The following is a 13,105-nucleotide window of genomic DNA, read 5'->3' on the forward strand; positions in this document are numbered from 1 at the left end:
AAAACTATCCAGGGTTAACTAGCAAACGTCATCGTCTCCCGACAGGAACTTATTAGGATCTAGGAGAAAAGTTACATCAAAATATGCTGCGTTTCTAGCAACGGGCGCTTACTGGAGTTCCACAACACACACCTGGTTATTCTCGAACCTCGAACAATCATGAGAACAGACGCCTCCAACACGTGCGCAAATGCCTCTTTGCTGCAGACCTAATCGAAGAAGATGCATTTTCCTTTCCTTTAATAAATGATTCTTCACTATAAAGCGATTACCAGGACAGTGACCTCAAGCCAGCTAGGGGTGCTCCTACCCAGCATGTTGGACCTGAGGTTGTGGAGGGTCGTGATGGGATGCGTTGGCACAGAGACCCAAACCGTTCCCTTCCCCAAATATTTATGCTGAAGATTAAACCTGGGGGTCCCACCCATGCCACCGCTGGGGTGATAAGCACAAACGAGATTTTCTCGTTCTTTTTGTCTGACCACATGCTGGCCGAGATTGTCTTGCGTTCCACTGAGCGCCTTGCCGTTTTGAGGAATAATTATCATCATAAGGCCAATATTGACCTCAGGGACATGGACTTGAGGGAACTGAAGTTCATTGGAATTCTAATAATGTCAGCAGTGAGGGCAGACAATTATACCACAACAAGTGACATGTGGGACCTCACAGAGAGCAATCCTTTGTATCAGTGTACAATGAGTGAGCGTCGTTTTGCCCTGCTGACGAGTTCTTCAGTTCGACAATTCAGCCACCAGAGCAGAGCGGGCGAAGACAGATCGCCTTGCCCCAATTTGGAAACACTTTGACCATGTGGTGGCTAATTGTCAGAAGAATTATTCCCCAGGGCCCCATCTCACTGATGAACAGCTAGTTCCATTTAGGGACTGCTGTCCCTTCAGGATGTACTTCCCGAGTATACCAGCAAAGTAAGTTCACAGATTTACATTTTTTTTCATGTGATTGCTTTTTTATTTATTTATAATTGTTTCTTTGATTATATAACATGTTCTTGTAGGAAAAAGGAAATTGAAATATGATATTTTGTTTGTATAAAGTATAAAATACGGTGATAAAAAATATATATATATATATATATATATATATATATATATATATATATATATATATATATATATATATATATATATATATATATATATATATATATATATATATCTACACATATATATATGATATATTATGTATAATATATATATGTATATATGTATTGTATAATATATATGATAGTATATGTATATATACATATATATATACTATATACATCATATATATATATATATATATATATATATATATATATATATATACTATATATATATACTATATATATTATATATACACATATACACATATATATATACACACACACACACACACACACACACACACACACACATATATATATATATATATATATATATATATATATATATATATATATATATATATATATATATATGTGTGTGTGTATATGTATATTATATTATATGTGTATATATATATATATATATATATAATAATATAATATATTAATTATAATAATATATATAATAATAATATATATATAATATATATATTTATATATATAATATATATATATATTATTATATATATATGTATATATATATATATGTGAATATATATTATTATTATATATATATCATTATATATATATATATATATATAATATATATATATACATATATATATATAGATATATATATATCTATATATATATTATATATATATAATATTATTATACTATATATATATATATATATATATTATATAATTATTATTATAATAATATAATATATATATAATATATATATGTATATATATATATTGTGTAATAATATATTATATAATATATGTATGTATATATATATATATATATATATATATATATATATATATATATATATATATATATATATATATATATGATATATATAGTATATATATATATATATATAGATCATATATATATATATATATTATATATATTATATGAGATATATATATATATATATATATATATATATATATATATATATATATAGATATATATATATATATATATATATAAAGTAGGCGCCGAAAGTCTTTTACACCCCAGTGCAATTTAGGCAAACGCATACACACGCGCACCTTCTTCGACCTGTAAAGGAATGCAAAAATTTAGTAAAGATATTGAAATGGTGTGTCATTTTACCTTAGACTTTCTAGTATTTGGTAGCACCAAATTTGTTCTCTTTAGCTGCCTTCAGCCGTCGGGGAACACTTTCAATGAGGTGCTGACAGATCTCTGGTTCGATACTGTTCCAAGCAGCGATGATGGCGGCTTTGAGTTTCTCGATATTGGAGCAGTCAACCTTCTGCAAACGTTTTTTAATGATCGACCACAGATTTTTCTATGGGACTAAAATCAGGGGAATTAGGGGGCCAGTCACTTAAAAGCTCCACACCACAATCCTGCAACCAGTTCCTAATCAATGGCGTTGTGTGGCACCGTGCGCCGTCTTGCTGAAGAATTGAAGCACCTGTCTTCTCAAAGCTCCCCTCTAAATATTCATTTAGCACAACGTAATAAATGTGCTGGTTCACTCGTTCATTATTTTCAAATATACACAATTCCCCAACTCCCTCATAACCCATAGAACCCCATACCATCAAAGTTTTGGGAAACTTTTCACGAGGACGAATAAGTTTGTCACTGCACTTGTTAAGGCGGGGACTTCGCCAAACTTTCGTTGAGGTGCTTGCCGAGCAATGGAATGTGGATTCGTCAGTGAACAACACTTTTTTCCAGTTATTAACGTCCCATTTACCAAATCTATGAAAAAAAAACTTTCGTTTCTTTAATATGGGCGTCAGTTAGCTTGCTCTTCTTAGGAGCCACAACACTCTTGAATCCCAACTTGCATGACAAGTACGTCTGTAAAGTACGTACTTTACACTTTCCTAAAATTTCAGGGTTTTCCTTCCCTGAATTGACGAGCGCTGTGTGAAGGATTAAGCTCTGCTTCCCTTCTCAGTAGCGAAATAGATCGTTCAGACAGCAACGGGGGCCTCCCAGACTTCTTGGCGGGAAGAGGTACCTCTTTCTTCCCTGACGCCTTGTACCGTACCGCGCAACAATGTTCTGAACTGTTCGACGCTTCAAATCCGTCTGCCGCACAATTTCAGCGGTATTTAACCCTAATTCAAAACACTGAATGACCCTTACACGATCATCCCTAGAAGTATAAGGACCCACCATTACGCATAAAGGCACAGGGATTGGCAACACAAGGGCAACACCACGAGACGCAACAAATCCTGACAGGAGTGCCAGCAAAAAAACCGACTTACACCACGGCTAATGAGCTACTGATCAGTTATTGTTTCCTTAATCAAGGACACAGTGGAAACAATAAAAGGTGCCAATTAGTCATTTTTTCTCTCAGGCATTTTCCGTGACTGATATGGAGGATTCTTTAAGACGCTGAAAGTCTTTGCGCAGCCTTCAGGGGTGCAAAGACTTTCAGCGCCCACTTTTATATAATATATATATATATATATAGTATATATATATATATATATATATATATATTATATATATATATATATATATATATATATATATATATATATATATATATATAATCTAATAAAAGGAGCCCATAAATAAAAACACCAAAATGTAGAGAGAAAAGTACTATATTTCAGAGACTGCTGTCTCTCTCTTCAGGTATATGAATGAGAAAAGTTCAACCAATGCTTAAGGGGACCGTCCCCTATGGAGGATGACATGTCAGCTTGAAAAAATAAAAAATTGAGTTATTACTTGTATCTTTGCAGAAACATACCGTGCATGCTTTCCAGAAGTTTCAGCCAATTATTTTGACAAATAATGAAGATATAGCGGTTTTTAAATGATGACGTCATCGTAACTGCGTCATCTGTATGACTTGAGTTTGACAGAATCGTTTCTGCGTGTGTATTTTTGCATATATACAGCGATTTTTAAAATTTTTTTCGAAATTCTCATACATCTGGTAGCAATGAAAGGTACTGTGACACTGGGTGAGAAGCGAGCTGCTCAGAGGGGTTATTTATAGGCGAGACTCGGAGAATGACTCAGTTACGCCACAGACGTCAAAGCAGTTACACACACGTAGTCACTTGCGTTTGGTTACTAGCTATTTACGTTGTTTTTATAACTTCTTAGTGAACTTATTGCAATGCCGAAGTTACCTAAGATCAAGAAGGCTACTCAGCAACTATGGCTAGCAAAATTAGCGAAGGCCAGGAGTGTGCTGAAAGAAAAACACGAAAATTAAATGTTTTCAACTGCCCTCATTGTCTCATGTCTCGCCGTCAACATCATTATCTGGTGTCACGCTGAGGGTACTAACACCACTTTTAGGGGTAGGACCACGATCCTTGATGTAGAATTCAACAATAAAAGTACAAATAAACTAATTATAATAATGTTGTTTTGACTTTTATAAGAAAAAAGCAAAAATTTACATAGCAAATCTTTGGGAGCTCATAACTCAAAAACATACTTATGCGCATGTCGGTAACCATTACTCGGTTATTTATTATCCAATTTTAGAGAGAAAGATATCATTGGAAAGAGGAATAAAAATACCATAATTCTGTGTGACAGAATTTTGATTTCTTTTTTTTCTTTTTTTTTAGAATTTTTTGAGTGTCTAGACTAAAAAAAAAGAAAAAAAATTCATAAAAAATAAAAAAATTAAGAAATAAAAATTCTGTCACACAGAATTGTTCCGTATATAAAGAAATTTTTATGGTATGATTTTCAATACAACTGATGTCATATTAGCGGAGAAAACTCTACCAATTATTTTTTTTTAAATCCTGATTTTTGCTAATAAAACGAAAAGTTTTTGATAAAATGACTTGAAATTTTTATATGATGAAGGTATTATATATATCTAAAACATATATGAAAATTATGTATTTTGCGTAATAAATAAATAAAATAGACATCATAGCGGACGGTCCCCTTAAGAAGATTAAAGGAAGATTATCAGCGGGGGTGACCTAAATTGGCTTACTTGTGGACGGATCTCTTGGTATAAATACCACCTTTTCTGTAAACTTTTCTCATTCATATACCTGAAGAGAGAGACAGCAGTCTCTGAAATATAGTACTTTTCTCTCTACATTTTGGTGTTTTTATGGGCTCCTTTTATTAGATGGAATTCTGTTGTTACAGAACATTTTTACCAGTTATATATATATATATATATATATATATATATATATATATATATATATATATATATATATATATATATATATATACACACACACAATTAACCACATATATATACATATATACATATATATAATATATATATATATATATATATATATATATATATATATATATATATATATATATATATATATATATATATATATATATATATATATATATTATATTATATATATATATATATATATATATATACACATATGTATATATATATATATATATATAATATATATATATATATATATAATATATAATATTATATATATATATATATAATTATATATATATACATTATTATTATTATTATTATTATTATTATTATTATTATTATTATCATACATACTAAATAGATTTTATTTTACTTTTATTTGTTATAATTTTACTTTTTTAGATACTCATGCTATTCTCTCTTCATATAGGTACGGCATCAGCTTGTGTTGGCATGTGATGCCGATTCGCCTTACATGTGTAATGCGATTGCTTAATTGGGGAAGGACACAGTCAGGGTGCCGAGAGGACAGACATTTGGAAAGGTTTTCACGGTGGAGCTTGTGCAACCTTTCGCTGAAGGGGCTGCATAGTGTCGACGGATAACTTCTTCACGACATTACCGCTCCCCATGGCACCATTCGGCAGAAACCTTATATTCCAAAGGGACTTTCTGAAAAGGTGCTTCCCTTTAACGACTCAGTGGCTGTGTTTAATTACAAACACAATTTGACTCTTCAGTGTCAGCTGTTGAGTTCCCTGCATCATGATCCCTCTTAGATCGAAAGAAGGAAGACGGACATTCAGATGTTCTATTATGCCACAAAAGAGGGTGTAGACACATTCAATCAGACGCGTTCTACATCAAATTGTGTTCATAAGATACGACACTGGCCACTTTGTCTTTTCTATGGGATATTGAATATAATTATGGTGAATTCTTATCTTTTCTATTTGTCCCTGCCATTGTCAAAGAGTTTGACAAGGCAAAGGTTCCTAAAGGAGGTCGCCCTTGAATTTTGTGCTCCCCTTATAAGTCATCTGTATTGCACAGAGACCAAATTGTCAAAGCCCCTCTATGTGCTGATGGCAGATACATTCAGGCTGGCTGAGCTAGAACATAGACCTCCTCCTGCCATTGGCCACATCAAGCTGCCCAAGCGTGTTTGCTGCCCATGTAGAGAAGACCACAAGACAAACACGGCACGTCTGCGGTGCAATGGGCCCGTCTGCCTGCAGCATCAAACTGTCTTGTGTCCAAAGTGCGTCTCTACTATATAGGTAAGTTACATCATGAAACTTTTTTTTTACTACTTGTTTGCATGAATACTATAATTTTAATCTTTACAAAACATATATCACCCATTTTTTTGTCATAAAATATTGCAATAATTATAAATTTTGTCAACATTATTTCCAAATTCTCGAAATTAGCCCATTTTCGAAAAATTTCTTTTGGTCAGATATTTCCATGCATAAATATCATATAATAATTACAACAATTAAAAAAAAAAAAAATTCCAGGTGAAACTAGGTCAACACATGACCTTTACATTAAGATTCAGTTTTTTGGGACAGATATTTATTATAGCTGCAAAATAATGTTCAAACATCCAGCAAGCCACCATAATAGTTCTAAGCAAACCCATGCAAAATTAGATAATTAAATAACACATTGAAATTTACATTACATTCCTTCAATTCAGGTGGCAGAAACCCACGCATAATTAGATAATTAAATAACACATTGAAATTTACATTCCATTCCTCCATTCCAGGTGGTAGATGTGGCTGTTGGAGTAGGTGTTGACTGCAGCCATTTTGTCGGCATATCCGAAAGATAAGTTGCCATATCTCTATACATTCTTGTTCTCTATGGAATTTGTGGTATTCTGGTAGATTTTCTTGCATAAATATCAAATCTTACCACGATTTTTATATGAAATTTTCATGATGTAACTAGGTCAAAAAATTACCTTTAGATTTGGCCCCGGATATAACAGCAAATAACATCTTAGTGCAAATGTTTTTTTTACATTATTCTGTTCTAGGATAATATGAGTTTATTCTATTTTATTTAGGTACCAAAATAAAATTCGTGAAATTTTGACAATTTTTTTGGCCAAAAAAACTTATCCTTTTTTTCTCTTTTCAGATTTTGACCTCTATGGGTCCAACACCTTCTCTGGCATTCACATAATGCAAATAGTAGATTTAGGAAGGATTCCATCAATTGTTCTGTGTATATAGATTATTTTGTGTTTTTTGTAAATATTTCCGTAAATTATTTTTTGTATATGCTTATTTTTTTAAAATATATTTGTAATAAATATTTAATTTATAGATGGGTATTATTTATCCTTTCAGTAGTATTTGGGAATGGTGATACTGATTTTAGATATTAAAATGTACAGCAAATCTTCATTACTAGATTTTTCACAAATTTTTCCGGGGCACTCGGGTGGAGCTCGACCTGCACACACCTTGAACAGGATACCAATGTAGCGAAACCTATCCAAGGTTAAGAAAGTTAGCAAATCTTATCAAGGATTGTAAGCAAAAGTTCACCAAGTACTTACCACACCAGGAAGACAGTTTTCTGCTTCAACATTTGGACCTTCATACGGGTGTTGCGGAGACCCAGTTGATGAATCAGAGGAGCTATCTGGGGATGATGGCATATTGTTTCCTACCTGGACTAATTTGGCTGTCAACACCTATAGACAGAAAGAAATATTAGTAATACCCTAACTTAATATTTATATATTGCCATAAACCATGAAAGTAGCTGATAAAATAAAATTACGTATACTGCAGCAGTACTTTCCAAAATATGTAATAAAAACTAAACTAAAATTTTCTTGTCCATACCATTTTATCCCTGAGAGGCATATTTGCAATTATCTTTTTGTCATCCACTGGATCTATGGGATCTGTATTCAAATAGAGTTCAACTTTTACATTGGGAGCTGTTGATTTCAACCGATGCAAGACCTGTGTGAAGAAGAAATCATATGTACTTTTTTTTATCTGAACTCTCACTAACAAACTCTAGCAATACTTGACTAAAGTTAGCATGAGAAAAAAACAAAAAAGAAATGAAATGCAATAACAGCCATTAAGGATACCATGTACTGTTGATTAAAAACTCCAAAAATTATGCACTGTACATGAGTAAGCATAAAAATCTCAATAAAAAACAAACTTTCACCTAAGTAACAGGCATCTAAAGTCTAAAGGTTACCTGTCTTCTAATTGAACCCATGGTATCATTAGTGTGAGTCCAAACATCCAACTCGTCTGGTTGTCGGCCTTGGACAGGAAACCTAACCAAGAGAGACATGTGCTTTCCTCTTGATGCTCTGAAATGCACAGAAAAATTATCTTATATCTTCTATCATATTTTCGAAACATTTATATATGTACTACTTATGGTTATGTCTACAGACATCAATAGAGGGAGTATTAGATTGGTTACTCAATACTTAAATCACAATTTGGTTCATATTTTGAGTAAAATGAGAATAGTTTCACTTAATCATACCTTCCAAGTGGAAGAATTGTCCTATCATCCCCAAAGTCTCCATCACATTCAGACACATATTCATGAAGAACTTTTAAAACACGGCACATCCTTGTCGTTTCCTGGCGGACCCTGTTGACCGAATCTTTATCCCGATCTAACACTGATACAGTGTCATACATTGCCTGAAAATTAAAAAATATCATTAAGAAGATACTCTTTAATCTAAATGACAGAAAGTTGAACAACTAGTTTTATGTACTTTTAATAGTGAAATATAAACCAAACGCTATTCATAGAATTTTCCTTTTGAGCCTATCTAAATTATTCATGAAAAATTTGGCAATTTCACAGATTTTCTGACAATAAATATTCACTAATTAGTGTATTTTGATGTTATTTCCATAACTAAATACATTTTTATGATATAACAGTTATTTACTTAAGCAAATAACTTTTATATTTTTTTTTAATATTTTCAATAAATTAAAAGTTATTTACTTATTTTCAAAAATTAATACTGATTAATAGTGTACAATGAAAAACATCCACAAATTACTGTATTTCAAATTTATTTCAGAATTAAATTCACTTTTTTATTATAAAACTATTAAAAAACACAGGTATAAGCATTTTTAGTGGGATTTTAAGCATTTTTGTATTGGTTCTAGGTGTTTGCAAATTCTACTATTTGCAAGGGTGGTTTTTAACACATTCCTCACTGTATTAAGTTTCATAAGATTAAATGATATTAAATTAAAATAATTCTCTCTCTCTCACAAACAAACACACAGTTCCTCGCTGGATGAGTGGTTTTCGCGTTCGGCTACCAATCCGGTGATTCGAAGTTCGAATCCCAGCTCGGCCAACGCGGAATCAGAGGAATTTATTTCTGGTGATTGAAATTCATTTCTCGATATAGTGTGGTTCACATCCCACAATAAGCTGTAGGTCCCGTTGCTAGGTGACCAATGGGTTCCTAGCCACGTAAAAAAATATCTAATCCTTCGGGCCAGCCCTAGGAGGGCTGTTAATCAGCTCTGTGGTCTGGTAAAACTAAGATATTCTCTCTCTCTCTCTCTCTCTCTCTCTCTCTCTCTCTCTCTCTCTGATAAAAATATGATTTTCTGATTTTCAAAAGAAAATACTATAGTAAGATTTTAGTTTATAAATTAACCCTTTAACGCCGAAGGGGTATAATAAAAATCGTCTCCCGTATGCCGAGGGGGTCTCGGAGTGAGGGCCGAAGCGGAAAAATATTTTTATCAAAAAATCACAGCGCGCTTAGTTTTCAAGATTAAGAGTTCATTTTTGGCTCCTTTTTTTGTCATTGCCTGAAGTTTAGTATGCAACCATCAGAAATGAAAAAAAACATTGTTATCATATATAAATAATGCAATATATGATAGCGTGAAAACAAAATTTCATATATAATTTTATTCAAATCACGCTGTGAACAAAATGGTTAAAGCTAACGAGTTAATTTCTTTTTGTTGAATTGTACACTAATTTGCGATCATTATGGTATATAACACATTGTAAAACGATCAAAGCAACACAGAGAAAATATTATCACAAAATGATGCATGAATTCGTAACGCACGGACGTAAATTTTTTTTTTTTCAAAAATTCACCATTAATCGAAATTTTGTTCTAGAGACTTCCAATTTCTTTCAAAATTAAGATAAAGGATTGAATATTACTATACTGTAAGAGTTTTAGCTTACAATTGCAGTTTTTGACCATTTCGGACGAGTTAAAGTTGACCGAATGTCAAATTTTTTTAATATATCTTTTTTATATGCAAATATTTCGAAAATGAGAAAAACTAAACATTCAATTATTTTTTGTTGTACTCTACACGAAATTGCACACATTTTCATATATAAAACCCTATGAAAAGCCTAATATGAAACGGAGCAAATATTACGAGAATGCGAAGTACGCATTTTGGAGATTTGCGGAGGAGAATCTGCGCGCTGAGGGAAGGAAAGTTTTTATAAAAATTCACCATAAATCTAAATATTGTGCTAGAGACTTCGAATTTATTTCAAAATGAAGATAAATGACTGAATATTACTAGACTGTAAAGAGTTTTAGCTTACAATTGCGTTTTTTGACCATTTCGATCAAGTCAAATTTGACCGAATGTGGTTTTTTTTCTATTTATCGTGATTTATATGCAAATATTTCGAAAATGAGAAAAGCTACAACCTTAAATTATTTTTAGTTGTATTCTACATGAAATTGCACACATTTTCATATATAAAACTTTATGTAACAGCTAATTTAAAATGGTGCAAACATAACGACAATCGGACGAAAAAATTTCAGATTTTTTTCGAAAGAGTTACCGCGCGGATGTGAGGAAAATTTTTTTTTTTTCATAAATTCACCATACATCGAAATATTGTGATAGAGACTTCCTCTTTGTTGCAAAATAAAGGTAATTGATTGAATATTACTAGAATGTACGAGTTTTAGCTTAAAATTCAGTTTTTCAACCATTTCGGTCGAGTCAAAGTTGACCGAAGGTTGAAATTTTGGCACTTATCGTTATTTACATGAAAATATTTCAAAACTGATAAAAGCTACAACCATGGATTGTTTTTAGTTGTATTCTACGTGAAATTGCACAATTTCCATATATAAAACTTTAAGCAACGGCTAATTTAAAATGGTGCAAACATTACGACAATCGCACAAAAAAAGTTATGATTTTTTCGGAAGTTACCGCGCGGACGTAAGGAAAAAGGTTTTTTCATAAATTCACTATAAATCAAAATATTGTGCTAGAGACTTCCAATTTGTTGCAAAATAATGGTAAATGATTAAATATTACTAGAATATAAGAGTTTTTAGCTTAAAATTGCGTTTTTCGACCATTTCGGTAGAGTCAAAGTTGACCGAAGGTTGAAATTTTAGCACTTATCGTTATTTATATATAAATATTTCAAAATTGATGAAAACTACAACCATGAGTTGTTTTTAGTTGTATTCTACATGAAATTGCACACATTTTCATATATAATACTCCATGTAACGGTTAATATAAAATGGTGCAAAAATTATGTCAAAAGTGACGAAATGAGATGTGTTACTGATGTTTTTTAGTGCGAGAAGAAATAAATTTGCGCTTGCGCGCCTGGGTAACAATTGTAAACAAAACAACACCTTGATCCGTGAGCTCCCAGCATCCCTCAAGGCGCGTGATTCAAAAGTTTTCGTCTGGTAGGCCTATAAGTATTTTTCCGCGAATTTTTAAAACAACTTTTTATATAGACGTACAATACGTCCAATCGGCACCTAACAGACAATTTATGTCAACGTATAATACATCCAATTGGCGTTTAAAGGTTAATATATAAGATAGGCTTTTTTTTATGAAGATATTAAGATAGGCTTTTTTTATGAAGATATGCCAATAATATATAAGGTGAAAATGGTTTTATTACGGTTATGCTTCATCGCCGATCACAAACAACAATACGATAATCTATGACAATTATTGTTTGTATGACCGCAGTGTTCGGAGAAGTTTATTACGTACTACCAAAACAAGAATAAAATTAGAAATAAATATTAATGTTCTCCTAAATGTTATTACTACCATAATTACACTATTACTATTAACATTTCCAAAGGTTACCGAATGATAAAGGTCGCTGTGAACGCAATGAAACTTTATGTTTACATTTTGTTGCTGGCCACTCGAAGTATAAGTTGATGTCAATGATGTGGAATTATTCCAGGAGTAGGCTATTTATTATGAAGATATGCCAATAATATGTAACATGAGAATGGTTTTACTACCTTTACTGTCAGTTAATATCATAATGTGAATCTGTTCGTGTATGTTAGTGGTTATTGGGCCGCGGGCCAAGGCTTAGCCTACCTATAAACATCATGTTGTAACCCGGACAAGCCTGTGATGCTGCCATTCATACCAATATAGACTGAGAAGTGGTCCAAAGGAAAATCCTGTGGTTAACTGATCCCACGACTACTGATTCGCGACTAAGGGATGCCCCACTGTATGTACTTTTAGTTTTGTGCAGCAGACAAGTCATGACAATAAAGAGGATTTGTTAGCCAATACATTTTTGTTTGCAGATCTGATGAAGGAGAAATTGAAGATAGGAAAGAATTTATATAAGATTCACGACATTATAGACATATATAACTTGAAACAAACACAAACAAAGGAGGCATAAGAGAAGCAAGGGAGCCATTTCAAGGACAATTCCCTTCTATTACTACTAATAGGAGCAGC

The 13,105-nt window shown here is 32.1% G+C and overlaps 1 protein-coding gene across 4 annotated transcripts in view; it reads right to left on the bottom strand.

Moving 5' to 3' along the window:
- Positions 1-13,105, bottom strand: part of LOC135198612 (probable ubiquitin carboxyl-terminal hydrolase FAF-X) — a 506,622-nt gene that overhangs the window by 303,715 nt on the left and 189,802 nt on the right. For all 4 annotated transcript variants that reach the window (XM_064226360.1, XM_064226357.1, XM_064226358.1 and 1 more), the window contains exons 18-21: positions 8,853-9,016; positions 8,553-8,670; positions 8,180-8,302; positions 7,888-8,025 (exon numbers count right to left, since the gene is read on the bottom strand). In XM_064226360.1, the coding sequence (XP_064082430.1) occupies positions 7,888-8,025; positions 8,180-8,302; positions 8,553-8,670; positions 8,853-9,016 (543 nt within the window). The remainder of the gene's footprint in view (positions 1-7,887; positions 8,026-8,179; positions 8,303-8,552; positions 8,671-8,852; positions 9,017-13,105) is intronic.

This window comes from Macrobrachium nipponense, chromosome 22, assembly GCF_015104395.2.
Source record: "Macrobrachium nipponense isolate FS-2020 chromosome 22, ASM1510439v2, whole genome shotgun sequence".
Lineage (NCBI taxonomy): Eukaryota > Metazoa > Arthropoda > Malacostraca > Decapoda > Palaemonidae > Macrobrachium > Macrobrachium nipponense.